The 27340-nt window shown below is 39.5% G+C and overlaps 1 protein-coding gene across 3 annotated transcripts in view; it reads left to right on the top strand.

Moving 5' to 3' along the window:
• Positions 1-27340, top strand: part of agap3 (ArfGAP with GTPase domain, ankyrin repeat and PH domain 3) — a 158621-nt gene that overhangs the window by 80592 nt on the left and 50689 nt on the right. For all 3 annotated transcript variants that reach the window (XM_072441675.1, XM_072441676.1, XM_072441674.1), the window contains exons 4-11: positions 1326-1411; positions 4562-4703; positions 5788-5922; positions 8872-8999; positions 9602-9757; positions 14170-14253; positions 18390-18494; positions 22772-22943. In XM_072441675.1, the coding sequence (XP_072297776.1) occupies positions 1326-1411; positions 4562-4703; positions 5788-5922; positions 8872-8999; positions 9602-9757; positions 14170-14253; positions 18390-18494; positions 22772-22943 (1008 nt within the window). The remainder of the gene's footprint in view (positions 1-1325; positions 1412-4561; positions 4704-5787; positions 5923-8871; positions 9000-9601; positions 9758-14169; positions 14254-18389; positions 18495-22771; positions 22944-27340) is intronic.

Here is a 27340-nt window from a genome sequence, read left to right on the forward strand (position 1 = left end):
TAATAAAATCACAAACAAAAGAGAAGAGTGCAAAGAAAAAATCCTTTCAGTCATAAGCGCAGCTAAACAAAACTGTTTTTAGCTTAGATTTGAACATTGTCAGAGTAGAAGCCTGTCTCACATCTTCAGGAAGAATGTTCCAGATTTTAGCTACATAAAACTGAAACGCAGATTCCCCATGTTTTGTCCTGACTCTGGGCACTACTGTGAGTCACAACTATATATGAATTGTTCTAAAATATATCAAAATAAGCCTGTTTTCTGCTGCTGAAGCTTGGCTGAAGTCGGTGTCTTTTAGTGGCGCTACAGGCCGCTGGGCATTACTGTGCAGGAAGCATGGATCTGCTTTTACCACAGCGGCTCAGTCTGTGACCGTGTTCAGGGCCCGTTCATGCTCCGCTCTCAAACATGAGCTTTTAGAACCAGAGCTTCTTCTAGAGCTCTGCACATGCTCTCTGAGGACCACACAGCCTCAAACCCATGGATCTATGCTCAAGCCACGCTGAATAAACCTGCATGTGCAGAGGAGAAGCTAAACAACAGCAGCGCCAAGTTTCAACAAACTGACTTAAAAACTATCTTTTAGAGACAAGTTTGTGTCTGTAGCTAAAGCTCTGTTCATGTTTCCAATGACTAGATGTTAGTTAGAAATACAGGCAGTCATTTAACAACATAGAAAGCTAATTTGTGTAATCAATTGAAGTCAGTTTATTTATCCATTTTGCATACATAAAAGCCACGTAACTTTAGAATAGAGAGCTGTAGTCAAGTGCATCTTAAAGGTTATTGGTCTCCACTCATCCCTCATTTCTTATGACCTTATGAGTGAATTTTCTTCATCTAATAGTTTGATTGCTGTGGACAAAGAGTCCTCGTGCACATTGCACCTGCTCGCCCTCCTCCAGTGAGCAGTGCATGTCCCCAGGACACGTGACAGCCGCACCACTGAACTGTTTCCCTCAGCAGCTGTGCATTAGATGCGCTAAATGGCATTCTCTCGCCCCTGTAATTGGCTCCAAAGAGACCTGCTTTTCCTGTTGACATACATCGTGCTGACAACCCTTTGGGAACCCTAAGCTGAGAAAGCCTACTTTACCTTTTTCTCCCCTTGCAAACTTTTACGAGCCACGTCAAGTTGTATTTTAACTTGAAATGTAGGCTTAAAGAAATGTATGATTTCATAATGTGATTTTTTTACTGCCCCAGAACCAGCTGGTGGGGCACTAATATTATTCTCAGCAGTTGGATCCGGTCCACAGGAGACATGTTCTCATCCAGAAGTCTAAATCAAATAAATAATAAAAATGAAATGTCTTTTTCCACAGGCGGGCGATTCAAGAAAGAAATAGTCGTGGATGGACAGAGCTATCTTCTTCTGATCAGAGATGAAGGAGGGCCTCCGGAATTACAGGTACAAATGCTGTAAAAGGCAATATTTCCTTTATACATTTATTTACTTACTGGAGTACAGTAGAGTATTAATATTAAAAAGTACCTTGAAATACATGCATTTCTAATAAATTGCCACAGAGAAGTTACATAAATAAATAAATAAGCATGGCAAACAAAAAAGCAAAAAAACATGAATGAAAAGTGACAGAAAAGCTTGTATCACAGCAGGATGAAGGATGGGAACAGATGAGGAATGAGTAGATCAGAGGGACGACTCATGTTAGATGTTTTGCAGATAAAGTCCGACAAACCAGACTGAGACGGGTTGGTCGAGTACAGGAGGAGAGCTGGAGTCATCTTTAAAGGGAGTTGCCAGACATGAGTCCTAGTGCTGAACCAAAGGAGAGATTTATGGACACATTGGAAGATAAATAAGCTTGTAGAAAAGATGCTGCGAATATGGTTAGATATGGCGGTTTTAAGATAATACAGCTAGCTTTCCCCCCCTTCTCATTTTGTCTTGCAGCTTAGCTAAATCTGATATTATGAATGCGTAAGCCTCCTGCTAATGCTGTGATAGGAATCATAATTAAGTTGAAGTTACAAAACAAAAGAAAAGTAAAGCAAGAAGTGGAGATAAGGCTTCTGCATTATACAACAAACTGTATTTTAGCCACATTGACCTTGATGTGTAGGGGAAGTCAAATGTAGTTCATTTCTGATTGGGGCCTTGTGACATATATTGTAGTTTTATGTAATTTTGTCAAAGAGCATGATAGATACAACCTTGCTGCTGCTGTTTAGCTAAAACATGAATAAAGTACATGTGAAGTTTTAAAATTGCCTATAAAAAATAATGAAGCACGTCTAATTTGTCCAATATCTTTCCAATGTGTACTTTCAGATGAGCAGAAGTTGGGAAGAATATTAAATAACGCAGATTGCAAAGTTTAAATGTATTAGTTTTCTCCATTTAGAATATGAATCTCAAATTGTTGTAGCGCTGTCATTTTTGTTTCATAAAGCTTATGCCATCCATTGCAATGACTGCAAGGTGTCAAGGAGGTGGAAGTGAAACAAGGCCTTTAGGAAAAGATATATAGCAGAACAAAATATGCCATTGACTCAAGCTTAAACAAACTGTAGTTGCATTTCGAGCACTTTCCAACTTTGATGATGTATTGAAGCAAAGCCAGTCTGGAGCTTACTTGAACTGAGCTGCCAACAAAGAGTAAAATGGACTGAAAGTATACTGTTACAATTATTATATGAGGTTATACTAATATTATTATAATACTTAGCTCATCGGCTTTATTTTGAAATGAAAACGACACACAGCATATGATGTGATATGAGTGGATTGTAGTTTCATTCATTCATAATCGTGGGAGCTTGCGGTGCAGTTTTGGCAAATACATACTACTCATTTTTCGATGCCTGACTTTGCGTTGATTTAAGGTAACTTCGCATTTACTTAGATTGGGGAATACATATGCATTTGGCTCTGTTGTCAGCAGCTCGGATAATTAGCAGTATAATTAAAGGCCTCCATTATGTTCCCACTCACAGGAGCAAGCCGAGCCGAGTTGTGGCTTGCAGGCTTGATTTACCATTCATCTCTATGGGGGGGGGGGGGAGGAGAGGAAAACATCCAGAATATAGTCAGCAGTTGCCAGTCTTTTTAGCACGCGGCGCTCCAGTAGTTATGGTGCGTGTTATTGATGGTGATTAGAATTGATGTCCTTTGCTCTGGGGAGTCCTCCGCGCACTTAATCATAAAGTTTTTGGGGATTAATAATCACTGGTTGTTTCTGTGACGCAGCAAATGCAGAAATGATGATCGCAATGGGGATAGAGCCAAGCAGATATTATTTTAGCTGTAGTGGAATCATTCATTGTCATTCCACCCTGTGTGCAGACTGTGAACTGAAGCTGCTGTAGCTGCTGCTGCACTGCCCCCCTCTGGCATAGCAGAGAAGTGCAGGGTTTACATATGGATGGAAGTGAAACCGATCGCCACAGTGCATTGAAAATTATCTATTGTAGTCCAAAAGTGAGGATAATTTTGTAGAATCACAGCAGTAGAAGGAGAAGAAGAAAAAAACAGCTCGGGCTTCAACGATTAATTGAGCTCTTTCATAACTAAGACAGTGACAATTTTAAATCAAAATGTCCAAAAATAATAAACTATGGTATATAGTATTTTCATCAATAATACACTTAATATGTAAGCAGTCCATCTAAAAGCCTTTAGTGGCCATATTTCAAACTTTATTTGGTTGATAATCTATTTAAAAAGGGTCAATGTACAACAGAAATAATCATTTGACTAGTCAACTAATTAAAACATAAATAGCTGACTAGTCGACTACTAAATATATTAGTTAGTTGCAGCCTTAATAACAGCATCATGTGCACTTGTTGGCCTTGCAAAATATTTTTTTTATTTCTGTCTTTTTTGTGTATTTGTTTTCGTCTGTTATTATTACTGCAGTATATATATATATATATTTATTTATAGCACTTGACCTCCTTTAAGTGTACTCAAAACGCTTTAATTGGGCATGAAGTGTCTTGCATCAGTATGTAAAGCTACACAGACACAAGCCAAAAGCTGCTGCTTAATTTTATGAAATGCCTTGCTTTATTCAAGTAGATTGGGGAGGAAATGTATTTGCTTTTATGATTGGTAGAAAAAGCTTCTATGCTTCTAAGCTTTTATGATTGAATAAATTACTCACCCAATCGCCCTTCTTTTGTGAACAAATAAATACATTACCTGGCCAGCCAAGGCCAGCCTTTTACATGGAACAGAAAGTAACCCATACCATAATTATGATGTGGTAAAGTGAGTTATGTCAAACCCATAATTTCCTGTTAAAGCTAAGAAACCTTTACTTACAGACAAAACACAGATTGTTTTTGTGCTTTTGGCTATGCACACAGCTACACCATTATATCAGTGCACTCAAATTATTTCTGCTGCTGTTATATCACTATTACAATTTGTTTTGAGAAATGTTTTGCATTGGATTGGTTGTCGCTGCTTTTGTTATACCCGTTTCTAAAATTGGTTTGAAATGACTGTATGTATTATATTCTTGACGTATCCAGTGAATGAGCCTCCAGTGGCAGTAATCCCCACTATCTCCTCTGTGCTCTGTTCCAGTTCGCTGCCTGGGTGGACGCCGTGGTGTTCGTGTTCAGCCTGGAGGATGAGATCAGCTTTCAGACCGTCTACAATTACTTTATGCGACTGTCGAGCTACAGGAACGCAGCTGAGGTCCCCATGGTGCTGGTCGGGACGCAAGGTTCAGGATATTACTGCTTCTACGCTGCAAAGAATATATCAAAATACATGAACAGAGACAGTGCAGTGTATTATTATATGAGAAGTTCAAGTTTGTAAGTTCAAATACTGCAAGTCAGGTCAAGGCACTTTTTAAAGGGGATAAAATGAAGTACAGTTACAGTTTTTACAGTATAGATACTAATATCAGAGGTGGGAGATATATTGACATTGATAATATTGCAATTGTTGTTTTGGAGATATGCAAAATTAAAATATTGTGTATATTTTCAAACAATATTTTTTTCAAAGACAGAAACATTACGATTCATAATATAAAGTAATATTTCTGCGTCATTTTTGGATCCATTTGCGGTTTGTGCGATGCATGAACCTACATTTACAGGGGCATTTTAGCACATTCCTGATGCTTTGTTATCAAGTAAATGCAAAAAGCAGAATGCAGTATTTTTTGTCAATGTCATGCACCCCTAACTATTATACATACAGTATTTCACATTATTTAAGATTCAAGGGTTATGGTTAGCAGAAGAAAATCCTCCTTTTTGAACAGCTCTACTACTTTTGTCTTAATCATAGTACAGTAAGCATTATAGGTAAGAAAGATCTGTTTTGCCAATAGCTCTAGCTTGTTAGATATAAATGAAATGTAAATGAGTGTAAATGAAACAATGTCCTTTAGTCAACCATGAAAAAGAATCATAATCGTATTTTGAAATATGTAATCGTTATTTGAACTATACCGACTATAAAACAATGGCATTTCATTTAACAACAAAACACGGTTCAGTCCTCATATTTCAATCTTTATTTGTTTGATCGTGTATTTAAAAAGTCTCAGTGTACAATAGATTGACTTTTTGGCCAGTAAAATAATGATGGTTTTATGTAATTTCAAGGCCTGTTAAAGACTAGCTACACTATATCAGAAAAGTTCCATAGTGCACCTTTAAACATGCTGAATCACTACAATACAGTTCTACTCCATGAAACAGAATACAAATCTCTTAATATTGATACTGCCAAACTTTAAATACCGTGAAAGTTGAATCCTAAAAGTGTTTTGTTGTTTTTCTTCATTTCAGATGCCATCAGTGCAGCCAACCCCAGAGTGATAGATGACTCGAGAGCCAGAAAGCTGTCCAATGACCTGAAGCGCTGCACGTACTACGAGACCTGCTCCACTTATGGCCTGAACGTGGAGAGAGTGTTCCAGGATGGTGAGGAGGGCCGCTCTCTGATTTATGCTTTACAAGGAGCTAGGGGAGTCAACCACATCTGTTACCTCTAGCACTGTTGTCTGGTAAAGAGGATTTGTGAGACGATTATGTTCAAAGGGACGTTCACAGCAGAGGGAGGAAATATAAACTAGGGTTGTTGATTTATCTCATGTCATTTTACCATGAACTTTCACAATCATATGGTAAGATCTATTTTCTTGCACCTGCAAGGTAAAGGCTGTAGTAACAACAGGGTTAGGGTTAGTGCTAATTTGCTCTGTTACTTATTTTACTCTACTATTACTATGTTTTTAAAGGTTGGGGTTAGGTAATATCTGGTGGAGAGTATGCCACCTGCTGGCTTTCATGGAAAAGCAGAGGATACCACAAGGTTATTCCCCAACCAGAAAGGTTACACGGTGCACCTTTTAAGGTGCATTTACACTTATTTGTCCAGAGGACTCTGCAGTTCAGGGGGGATCCTGCCAGTGTACACGACGTCATTGGTCTGGTACAACTCATTTGAGCGGCGCTTGGCGTAATGACACCCGTCAGGCGCACGTATGACTTTGCTGGTATAGATTGTCCAACCAGTTACTATTATAAGTGATTCCTATGCATGTGCAGCCGGCCGCAGTGTCGTGAGTTCGAATCCCAACAGTTTATTGCATGTCCTCCCTTCTCTCTAATCCCCATTGTGCACTGCCCTTTCCTGTCATTAGTATGTTTCGTTACTTCATACTATTGATCAAACTGAACACCAGAACACCATGGATGGCAAAATTATTTGGGACAGTTTGTATTTTATTTGGAAAAGGAAACTCGCCCCTTTCTGTCCTGTACCTGCAAATGGTTCTCTCTGAGCACTACCTCCACTACCAACAAAGCTCTCAAGGTTTGGTAATATGAGAATGCTAGATTGTTTGAAAGAAATTGGGAATGTAAGATTTTTTTTATGTCTATGCACATACTTCTAAATATTAGCTTTGTCTAGACGGCTAAACAAGTAGCAAATAAATCATTTGCTCTTCATGCTGCCTAGTATTAAGTTGTGTATAATCTAAGATTTATTTTTTTCCTTTATGCCATCTACAAAGTCTAGTCTACAGAACATGTCCCTTCTACTATAGTGAAGTCATGAAGCTGTTGGTGCTCCTTTGAAAGCATGCCATTCTTCAGAAACATCAGTATATGCTGCACCACGCTCGCCTTGCACTTCCTCCTCTGTTAATGTCTGTGTGTTGTCTTCCTCCTGTGCCTTAATTGCTTCCTGAAGCCCAATTTGAAATAATTAAAAGAGATGAAGGAGTGTTTGCTGTCTGTGAGAGCACTCGGCGTCACTCTCGCCTCCTCCTCCGTGCGCTGTGGTCCCAGCTGTCAGTGCCACCTCAAAACAGCTCCTTTTCCCTTGGTGCTAATTCTTGCCCCTCCCAGTCTTTGGCTCTATGCTGTCAACCCAATGACAGGTTTCATAGGCAACATGGCAAATCAGGGCTTCCAATATGGCTTTATCTACTCTGTATAAATACTGGATGTATGCCCTGGCAGGTATTATTGCATTTGATTACATTCCTCAGAATGAAGCCACTTTTCACAGGAGATGTGTCAGAACTACACTGCAGTGGCTTGTTACCTGACTAGAAAACTAGTCGCCCGAGGTGGATGAAATGAAGCACTCATACAGGGCTCATACAAGTAGATTCTACTGCTTTGCTTTATTGTATTGTTTTGGTAATGGGGTTATTTAAAAACACTTGAACTGTGTGTTCACAAATGTTTTATTTGTTATTGGTCACTAATAAAGACTTGTTCCCTAACACAGTCCGTATTAGTTAAATACCTCTAATGAAGAATTTCTCCCTATGCTTTAGTCTAAACAATCAATATATATATATATATATATTTTTTTTTTTTTTTCAAGAAATAATAATTATATGTGTTTTTGATTTATTTGTTTTTTTAAATATCAGCGGCCCATGTATTTTGAGTTTTGTTTTTCTCTTACATGGTACTCTTTTCACAACGCCGTTACTGAATTACTGTATTATACAAACCTTAATCAATGAATCTGTTTGAAGCTGAATGGAATAGTTTTAAACCTCAAACCACACAGTCTCTGATCTTTGGCCAATCAGAGCAGGCGATGCAATGCTGTTTGTAGTTCTTGAAAGAGCTGAGACCTGCTGGAACCTGTGCTGTACTCAGTAACTCCTTATTTCAAATGTAATCCAGTACAATTACAGGAATTAGATCCTCAATTACAAGTACAAAACAAAGTACATTACCCCAACAGATTTACTCAATTACAGTAACGTGAGGATGTGTAAATAGTTACTTTGCACCCTAGAATATAATATAAAAAAATTCTCGATTTACTGTCCTTCACTAATTAAAACTGTGAAATAGATTATATAATGTTCCTTATTATCCAGTCTAGCCTGATTCTGTGTAACTGCCTGTGACAATCCAGTTCCAATTTGTAACGTAAACGGTAATAGTTTGATCTCATTTCAATTTGTGCTGCATTCTGATCTCCTATTTGATTGACCGTGTCCAAACTTTCCTATTCACTGGAAAGAGTTATTGAATCGCTCGACTTTTGATCAGTCAAGGAATGGCATTATCTCTCTGGAAATCCAGTACCTGTCCTTCCTCCTTCTGCAGGCACATCTAATTGGGCTTAAGGGGAAATACCTTCTGTTGATTTTTGTGATATGAAACTTTAAAGGCCCTGGCACAGCATCGGAACTGTCATTACTGAGAAGTATACTCCCCAACCACAGAGAGAAACGTTTATTTCATTTTATAGTACTGTATGTCATTCAATTTTATATTGCACTGTTTTGTTGGCGTATAAAAACTATATTTTCTTTTATACCAAAGCTTGATTTGCAGAACCCGTTGAAATAATAACGAAATCATGTTCCACTCTTTGTCTGTCTATCACAGTTGCCCAGAAGGTGGTGGCCATGAGGAAAAAGCAGCAGCTGTCCATTGGTCCGTGTAAATCCCTCCCTAACTCTCCCAGTCATTCGTCGGTCCCCGCGGCTTCACTCCCCTCTGTTCACCTCAACCAGGTACATTTCACTTTTGCAATTTACTCTTTTTAAACACTTTTAGTTTGACTTAAGCTTAAATCTATTCTGCAGTAATGTACAATAGGAACTAAAAAAAGAAAAGGGAAATATTCAATATGTGTCGACTAATTTCTAATACTGTATTCGTATACTTAGAAAGCTATGATATAATCTAGGGCAGGAGGCCAAGACCCTCCAAATAAGCCATACAACTCAGGACCTCACTATTAAAAAACATTATCTTGAAATCATCTTGGGACACCCTGACCACTGATCTAGGGTACGTTGTTGTGTTTACAACAGGAAATTCAAATAATAATTGTTATAGATGGATACATTACTGGCTAAATTGGGATTTTTTTTCCTCAACATTGTGACAGTATTTTTTCTTCTTGGAATTTACCGTTAAATTTAGGAGCCCCTATTTTTTCCAAAATAATAATAAATGTAGTACTAATAACTACATTTAACTGTTGATACAAGGTCAACAAATTAACTTCTCAGATTTAATACTTTAGTCAAATACTGTTTATCTTTCCTTCCTTCCACCACTCCTCTTCTCCTCTAATCCACGCTCTACCTCCATCCCTGCGTCTCCCCAGGCGGCCAATGGCGGGGGTGCATTCAGCGACTACTCCTCCTCGGTCCCCTCCACCCCCAGCATTAGCCAGCGGGAGATGCGCATCGAGACCATCGCCGCCTCCAACACGCCCACACCCATCCGCAAGCAGTCCAAGCGCCGCTCCAACATTTTCACAGTAAGTATGAGACATCTGATGCAAAGTAACACCCACGCGCACTACTAAGCTCTGCCCTGGCTCACTCTGTCCACCAGAGGGAGCTGCCCTGGCTAACTCTGTCCACCAGAGGGAGCTCAGCTTAAACGCACATCTCATAGCCTTCCATGCAGGCAGAGAAAGTACACAGCAGTACAATGGGCAAAACAGAAATCCAAGTGTTCTAGATCCCCCTGAAAACCCGAGCTAATTTCCAACAAGCACTGTGGAACTAAAGTGTCTTCATGTTTTGTTTTTTCCTTTTCTAATTCGATGTAGTCAAGTCTGACCCATAACAAACTGGGCCCCTTTGGCAATGTCTAAATGTTTGAACCCTCCCTCTCCCCACCCCTCTTATTTCTACTAGATCCTTTCTTTGCAGTGACTTCCCTTTTTGGGGCAGAGACGGCAGCAGCGGTCAAAAGAGCGCGCCAAATCCGCTTCTCTCCCGCCCAAGAGAACTTAGGCTAAAAAACGTCATTACGGCCAACCGAGAATGAGCCACAAACTCAAAATTTAACCCCATAGACTGAAATTTTGTACCTTTCCTCCCCGAATCTGGTCTGATTCCCCACCGCACCAATGTCCTGCCCCTGTCTGCCTGCCTTCACCTAATGTCCTCTTGTATTTGCCCATTGCTCTAACCAAATGTGTGCACTAACCACTCAGATATCCACAATACTTGTCTTTTACTTGTAGCCTGTGCCCTTCCCTTCTTGCCTTTTCACTCTTCCCTTCTGTCCTTCTACTCTTTTTGCCTCTTTGCCTTTTTTAACCTCACATACCCAGGCCTTGCTTTGGTCTGAAAAGGAAACCCAAAGGCAAAATCAAAGAAATTGGGTCCATAGGGAGGTTGTTTGTAAGTTTAAAAACTGACAAAAGCTGACTCTGCCCATTGGAGACTTTCTGAAAGATTGTGAGGCTTAAAGGCACAGATCAATAGGGATGCACAGTACAATCGATTCAAACTAATCCTTTCGCAGTCAACAAAGTCATACTGGTAATGAGATACAAACTTATAGTATTATTAACACGTTTACAACATTTACAAATCCTCTAAATATGTTAATTTTTCGTGTGCTTGCTCTACCTCAAAGCTAGTTCGAGTGACCTTTAAAATGTCTAACACTAACAACTTTAAAAACTTGATTTTGTTGCGTTCAAACTTGCCGACTCATCCCTCCTCCTCCTCCAAACCTTGGCAGATTGCGTAGTTCCTAATTGCAAAGGCGTGTTTATCTGCTGCCAAAAGAAACAGGTTGATATAAGTGCATTACTTCTTATTTCCAATTCAGATCATGTTTTACTCGTTTTATTGTTTTAGTCTAGTGCCACCTGCTGGTCCAACAATGTCATTACAGTGTTTAAATGGATTTCCAGGTTTTTATGCAAACGGCTTTTTTGAAACGATTTTTCCCGCGCAAGTAATTTAGCCAAAAGTCAATGTCCTTTTAACAACTGTGTATCCCTAGTGACGAGGCAAGGCTGCTCTCTGTCCCCCTGCTTCTCTCTAGCTCTTTCTCTTCTGCTTTCACTCTGTTCCCCTCCTCCCTCCCTCCCTCTTCCCCTTGTTATCTGCTGTAGGGTGCCACCTTTAAGCGTGGCGTCCTTACAGTGCACAGTCACCACCACAGCCTACGTGCTAGCTTCCCCTCTTGTTGTTGTCTCCCTTCCCCTTCCCCCTGCTTAGGTAGTGACTAACCATGTCCACCAGAGAAATGAGCCTTCTCTCCCCATCCGCGTCATGGAGATACCGAAGCACGCCACCTACCCGGTTTGGGTGCCCGAATGGCAGGCCGAGCGGGAGTTTCAGCTCATGACGTTCTGAGGAGCCCCCCCAGAGCGCACAGGGGGTAGGAGGGAGGGAAGGAGAGAAGGAATCAAGGAAGCGCACTTTGAAGAGGAAACGACACCTTTTGGCCATTTTACAAATGAGAGCAAATACTTGGCTTTTTCAACACTGTTGCTTTGTCCATTACAAATGGCATCAAATGTTTCAATCACCAAATGCTATTCCCATAATACTTTCTTGTTAGTAGGTCAATTTATGTTGTTTGAAGAGAAAGACTTATGCCTTAATGTCAACATGCTTTGACAGACTTCAGAGGATCACATGCAATTGCATCTTCTTTTCTGCAAGATTTTTTTCTACGGTAGTAATTTGTCATGACTGGCAATGGGACTCTTGCAGTGAGTTTAAAGGTCTGCCGTACTGGTTAGTAATGCAACATTAATTAATGGTTTTTCTTTCATGTAAGTAATCAAGACTCAAGCTTTACCACAAAACAATACTATTCACATTCAAATCTGTATGAATAAACCGTATTGCCATACCCTAAATGAACACTAGATGTCGACACAGTACACATCACTCTTCCTAGTGCTTCCACATCAATAACTATTTGGAAAATGTCTGTCCCTAGTACATAGTCTTGATGATTATGAATCTTTTTATACTTAACGCTGTTCCATTTTGCTCAAGCATTACATATATTAGTGTAGACTATTTTGTTTTTATCCTTGCTATTTTTTACATTTAGTTACTCTCCAAAACAAACCATTTGACTTTGTTTTTCAATATTTGCAGATACGTGCTTCTGTTTCCCCACCTTTCGTCAACACTAAGGGCTTTCCAACTCCTTCAAAATTAGAGGATGTTTTATAAAAGACCAGAGTCCTGCTGCTTTGTCAATAGAAAAGAGTTTATTTATTGGGGACTTTTAGTGCGAAACATGTAAGACTTTTGCCAAAGCTAAAGTCAAGTCTGGCCAAGTTCACTGTAGACTGTCGAACATGACATTACATAGAGACTCTTTTGGAAAAGCCCTTGGCCCACACCAGACCCTACCACATTGCGTACATTCATTTATCCTAAAAAAGTGTACAGTCAAGTCTTGGAACTGTTGCTCTGCCACCCAAAGGACCCGTTGTTTACATCACACTGCCTTTTGCCATGAATGAGGACTCAAGGAATGAGGACTTGAGGTGCCACGTTATTTATTTTCTTCCTTTTAACCAACTTTACTACTTTGATTTGGACAATTCTGATTTGATTTTAGCGTTTGTTGTTGAAAATGCAAAGGGAATATGATATTGAAGTGTACATGGAGGTATATAGAATAGTATATAACTGTTGACTTATGAAGGCCTTCATAAACATTAGAGTAGACAGTCAGGGTTACAGGTTATATCAAATAAATGGACAATGGGTTGCACCGACTTGTATGAATGTACTTGATATATATTTATTTAAAATTCTTTATTTCAATTTTTTTCTTGTGTTCAGTCATTCCTTATTTATTTTTTTACCATTTAGGTTTGAGATTATGAACTTGCATAATCATATTTTGAAGTGATGACCGGATTGATGAAAACTATAGACTGATGTATATCTTGTATTGTATTTTATTTATAATGCTATATACAAACATTACCTATACGAACTATATGAAAATAATGCCTTTTATTGTCCATCCTATATTTTGTGGGAACTGCAATGTTTGGCTCAATCTGTTGAATATTTTGAAGTGAAATTTGTGACTTGCTTTGTATGGTGTCTGTATAGAAACTAAAACGAGTCATCATTATGAAATAAAATGTTGGAAAAAATCTAAAAAAGCAGCCTGGCTTTGCTTTGAATTGAGCCTCTCCATCATTCCATTGATGAGTGGACATTCCCATGTTATGAGTGAGACCATACACAATCACGTCTGTCTTCAATGTCAATCATCTTTTGTTTCGATTTTTTTGCACCGGGGTGGGAACTTTGACAATGCATTTTCATGATCTGTTATTGCTATACATTTTCTCCACAGGTTTATTGAAATGCAAGCTATGTATTTGCTAACTTACCTGATTGTTTCCCTCTTAGCCTTCTTCAAACCTCAACAGACTGCACTGAAGACTTATTAACTAACCATATTTTTCTCTCTCCTTTTTAAAGCTGTTTTAACATGTTTTGCACATATTATGGTAACAGGTGGTTTTGCAGGTTGACAAAACAAAGCCTGCGCATATGAAAGGAAGTATATGCCGATAGTTTGGTTTAAAACGGAGTCATGACTCGGTGTTCTGTGTTGAGATGTGTTCCGTGTGGTCTTGTTCTCTGTTCTTCGATTGCACGTTGATGTTACTGCCGTTTGGTCCGCTGGTCTGCTTGTCTGTTGATTTGACGCTTCTTCTTTTCTTTTTTCTTCTTCCCCCAATTAATTTTATTTGCTCACACACTACTACTACTACTACTACTCCCACACACTCTCCAAACCCACAGTCAATATCTTTCAAACGCCCACGCATTTACAGCAACACCAACTATATTTTATTTATTTTTTATGATTTCGCTTTTGTCGTGCGTTGTCCTGGGTGTTAACTGACTTTTCTTGTTTTCGTTGCAGTCGCGGAAAGCCAGTGAGCAGGCAAAGAGCGTTGACAGTAAAACAGACAGCATAGGCAGTGGGAGGGCCATTCCTATCAAACAGGTGAGCACTCGTCTTCACTTTCTTCCCTTTTGTCACAGGGTAAGTATTCTATTTTTGTCACAGCTACAATAGAAGGCTTGTTCAATTTGTGGTAATGTCACTTCTGAAATAACCACTAGATGGAGACACAGCACTATATTACACTACTGCGTGAGCTCACAATGTTGATGAATCACATCTATATTGTGTCTATTGGAAAACGCTAGCATTATTTATTTTATTTTTTATGTTTCCGTGAAGATGCTTGCAATCAGTACATGCATTATACTTTTGGATATTTTTAGGCATCGCTAGCCTTAAAAATGAATAGTTACTTAAAACAATATGAACGAAAGTGTGGAATTGTTGCAATTGGTCTCTATATTAATAATGGTGTAAAAACTAGATTTTTATACTAAAGAGAGATTTAGAAGAGTTTGTGGAGTTAAGGTGGTTTGTATTAGAGTATACGGTAGTAACAGTTTTATTATTAAATAATAAAACTATTACTACCGTATACTCTAATACAAACCACCTTAACTCCAATAAAATCAAATAACATTCCCCCTTTGAAAACACACGTTTGTTATGTAATGATGCAAATATATAACAGTAACCCAAGATTTGGACCATAATTTTTCAGTTTGATGCTTAAAATAAAAATAGCCTTCTGGTCCAACTTCCACTGCAACATTATTCCTTGAACAGATTTTTTATTCATGCATTTCTTCACATAGAATAGAAATCCAATTAGAGCCCAGCGCGAGGCTCGCTTCTTAAACGTCCGGCTGTAACCTGAAGAATTGACACACTGATTAGTAATCACTCCTGATTATACGGAGGCTTTGAGAAGGGTCAGTGTCTATGATGTGTTATATACCTATTATACTCTTTACCTGCGAGCCCGGCAAGATAATGTGCCTTGAAAAAAGAGACCTTCTCTTGCCCCATTCAGAGAAAATTGCCAAGGATATCGGGTCCGGTCGGAGTAATTGCAGGATGGCACTTCTAAGGCTCGCGGCTCAATCAGGAAATATCATTTTATAGCACAGTGTGGTTTAAAGATTATATTTACTCTTATGTAGTAAGAATTGAAAGTTAATCAACTATTAATTAAAAGGAGATTTATACTAATGTTAAGTTATATAAAAACATCAAAAGTGTAAGAACAACGATTCTCCCTTTTTGGCATTTGAATAGCATTAAATAAGAAATTATTGCTAACACTATTTTTATTCCATTTGAGAATTGTATATAAACTGTATTCACAATCCATAACGCAAAGTACTACATACCCATGCGGTATTTGGCCATCTCTTTGTGTCTTTGTGTGTATTTACAACCTTAAATGTGTGACAAAATAAAACCTGTTTGCGTCCCTCAAAATGCACACATGCACTTACATTTCATATTATGAGCCATTATGTTCCATTTGCACAACATCATATTGCTTAGAATTATTAGATTATTATTATTATTATTCTAAATTTTAAATAATTACGTAAAAATCTCAACTCTAAATGAAGAAAGAATGCCACTTAGAAATGAGATTATTTCCTGTGCTCTTAATATTTTGAAAGTATCGCGGTAACTTTTGACAGGAGAACCCCCCCTCCCTCCACCCGCTTGTTGTCATTCTCCACAAAGGCCTGTATTTGGAGAGGGGCAGGGGGCCGTGGAGGTGTTGGTTTCACATGATGGTGGGTTGGTGTGGCCAGTCAAATGCACAATCAGGGAGATCAAAGCCCCAAAGTGAGCTTAATTATCACCCCCATCACCCCTCCACCCCCGGCACCCCCCTTGCTCTCACCAAATTACACATGCCCCCCTCCCCTGCCTCGGAGCCTTCCTATAAAAATAGTGGTAACACAATGCTGAGCAGCGCCGGGGTGCATTCTTCGTGCTCTGTGGCCTGTCACAAAGAGAGCGGCCTATCAGTCAAAGGCGGTGGCAGCGCGAGGCTTTTCTCCTGCTCCCTCCGACAAAAGCCGTGAAAGACACTATCTCCCTGTGTGGAGATATGACACTACACAATCGGCTGTTTCCTGGCAGCACAACACGGACACACTCGACTTCACGGTGTGGGTGTCGAAAGCACCTGCTCTGCCTCAATACTATACTCAATACAGCAATGTTGTGGAGTAGAAAGTAACATTTTTAACTGAACTTATTTACCCAAAATATTGCAGGTTCTTTTATTTTTTTAAAACTTATCCTCATCCTCCTTATCCTGAAAATGTATCAAACGTTCTAATTAAAAAATGTAATTCTTGTAACTAATTGATATGACCCTGTAATTATCTCTTTTTTTAAAAATAGTTTTTATGATGATTCATAAGAAAGACTTACATTATATTACTGGACATGACTTCCTTTACCTTTACCCTTATTGTAATATACGGTGGTTTATGTCAGAAAATGTATCAATTCTCTTAATTCTGTGATCCTCCTTTAAAATATTACACTGGCATTTCTTTAGTGTACTCAGTATTGATCTTCCACATAATGGTGTTAAAATACTGCATCTGAAAAATGAGTTTAAAGATTTTCACAGTTTTGTCTGCCACATCGATCTGCTTCAGTGCTGATTAATATATGTAAGTGTGCAGTGATTGCATGTATAGATTAGTGTATGCTCCAGTAGGAGCAGCAGATGAGTGACATATTTGCTTGTAAAACACAGTGGAGTCGCCAGAGGCCCTGCGACTGCATCATTTACTTTGTATGATTAGAGAGCACTTTAAAAGTCTTTACACTCCTTTTTATTGATGAAAATGAGACCAATCAGAGCGGTCACACTGTATTGATCTGATGATACAGTTTCTATCTGTTATATTAACCGTTTAGTGTGATAAATTAATTTTCATTGTGAATAGTGATGTATTGTGGACAGAATCACTTAGTTCTTGCAACAAAGAAGAGAAGTCCAGTTTGACAGCCTGATGAAACTAAAGTCCGACTAAGCCCTGCATGTAAACGCACTGACCAGAGCCTTCTCCAGATAAATCAGATTGGATTAGGATGATTGTCGGCAAACAGCCTGGTGCCTGGGTCGGGAGGTCGCCTTTCCTGATGTGTTAATAGGGATTAGAGGCTACAGGACAGGCCGAGCCGTCCCTCACACTCACAGAGGCTTGGCTGAAAAAGCACAAACATTGACCTGTCCTAATCCCTAATTAAGCGGCCCCTCCTCAGTATTTAACCCGCAGAGCCTTCTGGCCCTTTCGCTCGCCACTGTTTGGTCGCCTCCAGCCGAGGAACTGCTTTGTTTACAGTGGATTTACTCCGCAGATAAGGAGCCCATCTGAGGGCCCATGAAAAGGCCCCAGAAGATAAAGTAGAAAAGAATAAAAGGAGAGTGAGCTTTGAAGAGCGCAGATCACACTGGCTAATCCCTGGATGGAGAGGTCTTCCAGAGTTCAGCATGTGAAGTGAATGAATGCCAAAACAGACCAAAACAGCCATTAAACCTGTATCACAAACAGTAGCTGCATTTAGCCCTGTCATTCAGCTGTCAATCAAAGACGAGCTGGCTTTAAACGTTGATTTTACACAAACTGTCAAATTTCTCATGTTTGAATAATCGGTATAAGACAAAAAGTGTTTGTTGGCGCCGTTTTAAACAACTGGTGCAAAAGTAAAATTATTGCAACCAAACAAATATTTTGACACTTTCTATTTACGGGACTTTTGACTTCGTTTTTGTGGCAAGAAAGGATCAATTTGCAAGTGTAAGACAGCCATGTAAATTCAGTTTCACTCATAGTAGTTCTGAGGGTTTAAGAGCCTTTTTAGTTCTTAAAATCTGTCCCCACCTACCTCATTAGCAGCTATACATATCAAAAGGAATGCGTTTGATTTACAGACTTGAAGCAGGTTGACAATTTAACCCTTTTCCTCATATCGCCCGTCTTAAAAAACGACAGATTCATTATGAACATTATCTGCTTTATCTATTGTTTCGCACTGTGCCGTAATTGCAAAAGTACATGTTTATTTGCGTTTATGACTCAACCCCTGAAAACAATGTCTTTAATGCGCAGTGATGATGGGTATAATGCTGCGTATAATGCTGCGTTATGGTATTTAACATCAGTAACGGCAGCCGCTCCTCCGCGCCGCTCAGACAGCTCACTGGGACCTCTTGTGTTTTACAGGGAATCCTTCTGAAGCGAAGTGGCAAATCCCTCAACAAGGAATGGAAGAAGAAATATGTCACACTGTGTGATAATGGCGTGCTCACTTACCACCCCAGTTTACATGTAAGTCGTCTTCCCTCTACATCCCCCCTCACATGTCTGGTACCATCAAGTTTATGTTGGAACAGCATGTGTTCACTGATATATTGAGATTTATTTTGACTAAAGTTAACATATGGTTTGTTCATCTGTTTTTTGGCCACTACACAGGCACAATTAAAAGCATAAACTATGCCTACAACCTATTAGGCATTGTATGAAATGATGCCGATTTGATATGATGTGGAATATGTCTGTAAATATAAGAAAATGCGTGATTTCTTGTTTTTAACTGTTAGTAATTAGCATAACCTCTTCTGATACTTTGCTGTGACATCACACCGGGGGGCTTTTTCAATAGTTACCATGGTGACACCATGCACACATTAAGTGACACCGCCAGATAGGTTTTAGATTGCCTGAAAATTCAAGAAAAATTCTAAATTAATTGGTAACACAATATTTTTCAGAAATATGTAATCACAATTTATTTTTAAGAATGTTTCAGGCTTAGTAACTATTTAATTAATACTCTTAACACCTAATTCTAAACCTTATCACCTAACCTTAATGAAGTTACTAAACTACCGGTAATGTTATTAGAAAAGGACTTGGTTAACAGCACACATCAGATCACCTGTTGTAGTTCCAACTAAATCAGTTCTTTATGGTCAGATTGTGTTAAAACTAAACTCAGATTAAACTCACTAATTTGAGGACCAGCTTCAGACAGAGCAGTGCCTCCAGTTAGCTTCACACTCCCAGCTAATGTTGGTGACTTCATTCATAAAAGTATTGACTCCTCTCTCTCATTTTGAATTTCCATTTGATTCCAAAGAGCAGCTTGTGTTTTGTATCTGAATTGTGTATTTATCCAAACAATTCACAAACAAACAGTTTACAAAGTGCTGTACAGTGATAGTGACAACCATAATGAGAATTAACAAACAAAAAAGGAATAGATGCTCAGTTAATTTTACTACTTTTATGTACTTGATACTAATTTTGATAATACAAGTAAAAGCAAATAAAAGCAAAAACCATCAAATGACAATAAATAAATAAAATGATAAAAAATACACAGAGAACCACAAAACTTTAAAAGCCAGAGAATGAAAATGGGTCTGTTTAATGCCCAACCGTGGAATATTCCAAGCAAAGCCATAATATTTACATGGAGACAAGCAGGTGGTAGACCCTCCCCCAGAAAAGTTACATAGTGCACCTTTAATGACTCTAGTTACCAACAAACTATAAACCCAGATCTTTAGTTTGTTTTCTTTTGTCATAATCCAAACGCCCTCTATTATCAACTGTCCCACAATAAACTTGAGTCTAAAAGAGTCTTCCAAGTGTCGACCGTAACACAGTGTCTTGAGTCTCTCTCGTCACACGCTCAGTCTCCTCCATAACTCTGTATGAACTGCCTGTCAGTCCGACCACAGTGTTAAGAAAGGCTGTCCCCCGGTGATGGTCATCTGCGTCCCCTGGTGTGAGCTAATGGAGACGTGGCTGCCGTGTGCCGCCGCGCCCAGGCTCCACGCTGCCTTGTATTTATAATGGTTCTCTGCGCTCACCAGCCGAGCCCGAGCGGCCTCCCACATCCATCTCTGTCACAGTCCCGCTGGGCCGCTAATACCTCTTAAACAGTCGGTTGGCTGGCAGCAGACAGCTCCGGAGCCCCGTGCCCCGCGCTCAGACGTCCTGCCTGTCTGCTCCCTCAGCCCCTCCATCAGTCTCACTCGCACTTAAATACACCTGCCTCATGCACACTACATTAAAATAAGTATTTCCATCAGTGATCTTACAATATTGGTCAGGTTTTGATGGTAGTAGTTTTGGAGGTCTCGTCATTTTTTTATTTTTTTATTTAATAGGGACAATGCACATTAAAGACTATCTGTATTGAACAAATGTAAATATGACATATTATATTCTTTGAAGCTAATTTACATCTGCAGTCCCGGGTAACAAAACAAATACAACAAATATTGGTTTTAGGATATTGGTACAACACAGGGAATACTTAAAAAGTACATTTTTAACTAGTGATCACATGACTGCTTTGATATATTAAAACAAATGGCTTCATTTTCATGGTATACTACATATATAATTTATACTATATAGCTGTAACTAGCTGTACTATAGCTCACTTACCATGTACAATCTCTGCAACATGCAGTTGTTGTTTTGTTTTTAACTTTCATTGAACATAAATTCACAATTTTTGACTAATTCCATGAATTTTCTTCTTTCTTTCTGTATGTGTGCTGTCTCAATGAGGAAAAACACTTGTGTAACAACTAAAACAATCAGCAGTCTGTTTTATACTTTTGACAATGACTCTAAACTCTATTCTGAAAAATTAGAAAGCATTGGTTGCTAGAAAACGACAAGATAAAAAGCCTTGTCAAATTCAATTGTCCATAGTTTATATTCAGTACTGTATTTAAATTCTGCATCTTGGGTCTACTCTAAGTGTAAAAAAGGACATAGAGTGTGATATAATGTCCAATTTATTATACATTTTAATTGTTTACCTATTGTGAGATCTTGACAAAAGCTGAACCCATTTGGTGGCCATTCAACCATTAAGTCTAATTCTTCACTTGTATTCGAGGTTTAAGTGGTGCGTTTATGAACTTAATGGGCTTCAAATATGATCTCTCACATAATTAGACTGCACAAAGTTTGAAGGCATAGTTGTGGACGCGGGCCGTGTTGCACTGACGCTGCGTTAGCCGTTTAATTTACACGCTGTTATTAGCAGAGCAGCTCTGCACTACAGTGATGTATGTAATTGACTGAACGGGCTATCTCTCGATCATTACGGCTATTACAGGTCATCGGGGCAATCTCGCCATCTATGAATCTGTTGACTTACTGAGAGGAGGTGAACTCAGGGAGACAGTTACATTAGCGCGCTAACAGCTCCTGCTCATTGGGGGTGAAGAAGGAAGGAATGAACACGAGAGAGAAAGAGGGAGAGATCGAAAGGAGGGAAAGAGCGGAAAGGGAGAGGAAGAGGAAGAGGAGGGGGGGCAAGGCTGAGAGTGGAACCTTTAATTTCGCAGCCATCCAAGCCATCCGCACAATCACCTTCTGTTAATTCTATCTGCTACATCAATTAAATTGTTTGTAGAAACTAATTGAATGTGGCTTAATCACACATCTTAATAGCTTTGCACGCTTCGATCTGGCTGTTAATTCCAGCAATAAAATGAAATGAGAGCGCTCACTGGGTAATTAGCAAGGAGGCTTGGGAGAGAAATGAGTGCTTTATGACACGGTAATAAAGCGGAGGAGCCAGTGGGGGGACAGCGCAGGCCAAACCCGCTTCTGTTAGGTGGGTTTTTTTCTGCTGAGCCCAATGATTTTCACCTTGGCTTCCCACATTTGGGCGCTAGTTGCTTTACACCAAATCTAATCGCAAAATTGAAGGGGAATTAGATTGTTTGCGTTCATTAAGCTCAATATTGCACTATTTGGAGCGACTGTGTGGGTACAGGTGATAATCGGCATGTAATCATTTATAGCCAGGTTGTGTTCAAGCCAAGGTATTCTAGAATTTGATTTGATTCTGATGGAGGGGAAATGACATTGTAACATAATGGGTGATTTACTGTCATCTCTTAGAATACTTATGCTCAAGCTACTTTCTAAAGGTTTAAAGATGCTGTACCTAAAGGTGAGAAACAGGACTAGTTCATTTTAAACAGTTTGCAGTGGTCCAAATCTATTCCTCACTTTTTGACATACTCTGAGCATCCCAAATAATCGTAAAAGTGTCCACCACAGTAAAGCTAACAACAATTAGCATGCTAACAGTACACAGAGAATTTCAGAGAATAAAAAGGTCTGGAATTAGATGCAGAACATACTGTGCTGCTTTTGCAAGGTATCTGTACTTTTATGTCTTTTCAACTGCCCACATTTTCACTCGTTCATGTTTTGAACAATGACACAACTTTTTAATAGTACAGTGAAAAAACGTCCTTAGTTTATTTGTGCTGACACAAATTCAACTTTGGCCCAGTCACTATAAAAATATTGGCCACAAACCAGGCCAAAACATTTGCATTTTAACCACCACAGCAGGTGTTTGATGATCTACGCTCTTCATCAATTTATATGGGAAGATTTTGAATATTGTGATGTTTTTTGAACCCAACCTCTTCTGTGATCACGCAGTCCTACTTTGAAGAATGTGTTTGAGTAAAGGGTTGATTACATTTTTTCCCCTTTAGTTTTAGTGAATGAAAATACTCACCTGTTTCTATTGCTTTGTGTCTGTCCAGGACTATATGCAGAATGTGCATGGGAAGGAGATCGACTTGCTGAGGACGACAGTGAAGGTTCCAGGGAAGCGACCGCCCCGCGCAGTAGCCACAGTAGCTCCCACCGCCAGTCCCAAAACTAACGGGCTCACCAAGGACCGCAGTGGACTGCAGCTGGGCATAGGAAGCACAGGTACATTTTAACATTTGAAAAATAAATATAATGTACAGTAGAGTAAAGTTGGAATACAGCTACCAAATACAAAACTGCTCATGAAAGATGTTGTCAAGTGGTTAGTCCATTATTTTTTCTACTACAATTATTGATCATATTTTGACCCGATTTTTGCACATCTTTTTATGGAAATTCGGGAAAAACTGTGTTCACTGTGGAACTTTTCTGTGTCAAATGTCACCAACTTGTCTGCATGTACAGTAGATAAGCAAGTTTAATGCCACACTGTGGAACATTTCATGCAAAACAGACAACTTAAATAACACACCCTTTACAGAGCAGCGTAGATAGGTGAGGTCTTTGAGACACAAACATACCAGACTTAATGGGTTACATTAAGGTACTTTATTGGTCCCGTAGGGAAATTTGTCCTCTGCATTTGACTTCAGTGCCACTGGGGCAAACTGTCAGGAGCAGCTGTTGCTGCGGGGGCTACTGTAGCTGGAGGAGTTTTACTTATTGTGCATGAGATGAGATGATGGGGACACAGGGATGAAAATACAAACTTTTGTTTGGTTGGGACAGTGGATGTGAATGAACATACATGAGACATAAGCTGTTAACACTCTGGATTGTAGCCATGGGCTCATTTGCATCCACTGTCCCAAATTCACTCTCACAAACATACTGTATTTCATACACCAGTGTATTTGGACAGTGGAGGCCAGGTGGGTGAAGTGTCTTGCCCAAGGACACAACAACAGTATACACTACCGTAATTAAGTAAGAATGGGCCGGGTTTATTACTTTGTTTCCAAGATCTGACAAGATCAGGCATTGACAAGTTGGCATGGCCTGATCATACAATCAATTACGCATAAGTACTAAAATACATTTTAAATAAATCATTGCAGAAAACTGCATTTAGAAGCCTCACTAACCTGAAACTTGGTCGTCCCATCACCAAACATTTTCTTTGTAGTTTGTATCTTTGGGCTCATTCAGTCTCATTCTAGTGTTGCGTTGAAAACGTTGAAGCAGCAATTTAATACACTTTTATTTACCACTACAGACTAGAGTCTTCAAAAATCTGTTTTTTGACGCATTTGTTGTGTATAAAAATAAAATAATAATGTGATGTAAAAATACCCACCAAAAGCGCAGTTCCCTCAAGACTGAATGTAAAATGGATGTCACGTGTCACACACTCCAGAATAATTATTATCTCAGGTATTGCACATAATGGGAACACAATGAGCGCTTTATTACTGTATTCATTTCCTAAGTCCTCAGTTTGCAATTAATCATAAAAATGGCTCCCAACAGTTTAATTATTCCATACGTTGCATCAAAGCTGATTAGCCTCCGCGCTGTATACACAATGATGAGCTAATGAGCAGCTATGAGAAATCTATTAATGCTTCCGGAATTTCAGAATGGGGAATTATGCATTTACATTTGGCAAGTGTCTTTGTCTCTGCTTCTGTCTATTATACTGACCAAATTATCTGCTCAATTATGGGCCAAGTCATATTACCATGTTGACAACTCGCAATCATTCTAATGCACCAAAGCTGTTCAGAAAAGTTACATGCTCAATAATCTTGTAGTTCATTGGTCAGAGCATTCGCCCACAAACTTGAAGATTGATGATTTGAATTGAAACTACCATCAGGTGATACTGTTATTTCTCTGGGCTTCATCCACTTTACCTCTGCAGCAGCCACACTTCCATCAGTTGACCTGACCATCAAGTATGGGGAGTAAATTAATAATAAGTACACATTTAGGTGTCTGGAAAGTATTTAGTTTGTATTTGAATCACTTTTATTTGTAACATCATAATATCTTCAGTGCAATTTTTTTTTGGGGGGGTACAAATTAACTTCAAATTAGAAATAAATGCATACACATACCAGAGTTAATACAGACAGTAATTTTATTTGTTTGCCCTGTCTATGACACTGACCTAATTATTTCTGCAGTGCTTTTTCCACCACACATTTAAAAATAGCTTGTGTCAGATAGCTGCAGGCGGGGAGAGTCTGGCACCCCAACAAAGAGGATGCAGAGATTAGATGTAGGGGTTAAGATTAAGAGTAATTAATACTAATTAGCAACGTGATCCCTGAGGGCGCTGTAAAAGAGTTTCCATCTCCCAGGCTAAAAGCTAAATGGCTCTGAGTGAGTCCGGTGCCAAATATGGGCCAGTGGGGACCATAGCCACCATCCGGCCAGGTTAGGGAGGAAACCGGCCAACACGCTGCCACTGTGAACAGGTTAATCAGTCACAGACAGAAAGATGTAAGAGTTTACTAACAAGGGACACTGGATGGAGGTTGTCCCATCCCGAAATGTGCTCACCTTGAGCTGGGTGTAGAAGAGGCACAGGGTCATCAGACCAAAACGGTTTGGAAACACAGAGACAAGCATTTTTTAGCCAAACACCAGCTGCTCTTTCGTACTCTGCTACGGCTCCAATGTTGCCATCCCTTTGTGCATCAGGGAACAATGTGAGAGATTCGCTTTAATCCCCACTTAGAAAAAGAAAGGTTACAAATCACATCAGGTCCCTCTCTGGGTGGAGGACCCTCTTCTGATTATGCGATCGGGATTTTGATTTCATTAGACATGCAATTGATGAAGGGAACAAAGGGGTAATTTTTCATTCATGTCGTCCAAATCACAAGCCTTGTCTTTGCCTTTAGTAATTCATTCATCCCTTAGATGTGAAGACCTTTATAATCACTGGGAGAAGAGGGATAGTGGGGCAGAGCAGTAGGGGAGGGCAGGAGAGGAGCTGGAGACAGGAGTGAGTGAGCATGCGCCTCTTTAATTCTTCGGCTGGGTGCTGAGCGGAACCGTTTTAAATATGATCGTCCCTGTTAACGCGCATCCCGCCGTGTCACCCACGACAGATACATTGTATCACAGTATTAATGGGCCCAGTCACTTTTAATCAATCCTGCAGTGAGAGCAGACGTGGAGGGTTCTACCTCATCCTTAATCCTTCTACAGCTCTGATTTGTAGAGACGCAGCAGAGAACTGAGGCTTCACATATAAAAGGAGAATAAAGGAACCACTGGTTTTGGCACTGCATATCACAAGTCTCTACAACACTCTAGTAGACACCGTCTACTACGTAGTGGACCACTACGTGGTTGTCTTGCTCATTGCCACTTGGCCTCTCAATGGAAACCAAAGATTGTATAATAACTTTACAGTACAAGGTCCATGGCCACTTTTGGAATAATAAAAGGAATATTCAAACCTGTCGGTAGTATTAATAAGTAATGCAACTTATCCTGGTGATCGTTCAAATTAACTGTAAAACCCATACAAAACCTGACTGTCAGGCCTCATATGTTTAGCTCTATAGCTGTCATCAAATTTTCAGAGATCAAAATTTAAAAAAAAATTAAAGACAAAATGACCAACTCAAATAGATGAGAGTAAATGATTGCGACGCTCACAGAGGATGTAATGAAAAGCGCACAGGCGTAAACACAAATGGCGGATGGCAGAGTTGGGGGGGGTCGGGGGGGTCGGGGTCTGGTGGATTACACAGCCACAGATGATGATGATGGTGGTGATGATGTGGCGCCCGGCCCCACATTAGCATGAATGCTTCATTATCTCACTACTTGTACATAATGGCAACAACTCCACGGAGGGGTCAGGCCTCGTCACGGCTCATCAGCCCACTGACGGCCCGGCCTAAAGAGAAATGAGGAGCAAGGCACGCCGCTCCCCGCTAATCCATCGCCTCTACTTAACACCGACTGGAGCCCAATGTCTTTTGGACTGCCTTTGCGAATGCTAATGTGCAGCATCTTGGTTGGAAAGTACACTTAAATGTCAATTTACAGAAAATTATATTGGAAAATGTGAAAAATATACTGACACGCCAAAGGTTGGTCTTGCGATAGCTAGCATGGTTAGCCTGCTGTTTTGCTGGAGGTCATAATTTGATTCATTCAGACCCAAAGGCTGCCTCAAGGACGTAAAGACATGAAACCTGACAAAACACAAATGATTGTCCCAAAGAAAGGCAGATGCCCTGTTGTAATACTTTAATCATATGCAATATAAACTTGACAACATGGTGAAACTTTTGATTTCAGTGGATGGTTGTGTGCATCTCTATGTCCACTTGGAGACGTTCAATGTACTCAATATACAAGCCTAGTTACATAAAGCTTAGAATTTCACCACAGAAAATATAAATGAGTGATACACGCTACAGAATTTTAGAGGCTTTTTTAATACAAAAAAGGCTTGTCACAGACATGAAAAGAATCTTTTAAATCTTTTGATCATTCAAGCACAAGGTCTATAGACGGAGCTTAAAGTTGTGTGGTAACAGAGCTACAGCACCTAACCTAGCCTCAGTTGTTTGTCTAGAGCAAGGTGA

This window comes from Eucyclogobius newberryi, unplaced genomic scaffold (assembly GCF_026437365.1).
Source record: "Eucyclogobius newberryi isolate DKJ021-1_F unplaced genomic scaffold, fEucNew1.0.hap1 SCAF_12, whole genome shotgun sequence".
NCBI classification, from domain to species: domain Eukaryota; kingdom Metazoa; phylum Chordata; class Actinopteri; order Gobiiformes; family Gobiidae; genus Eucyclogobius; species Eucyclogobius newberryi.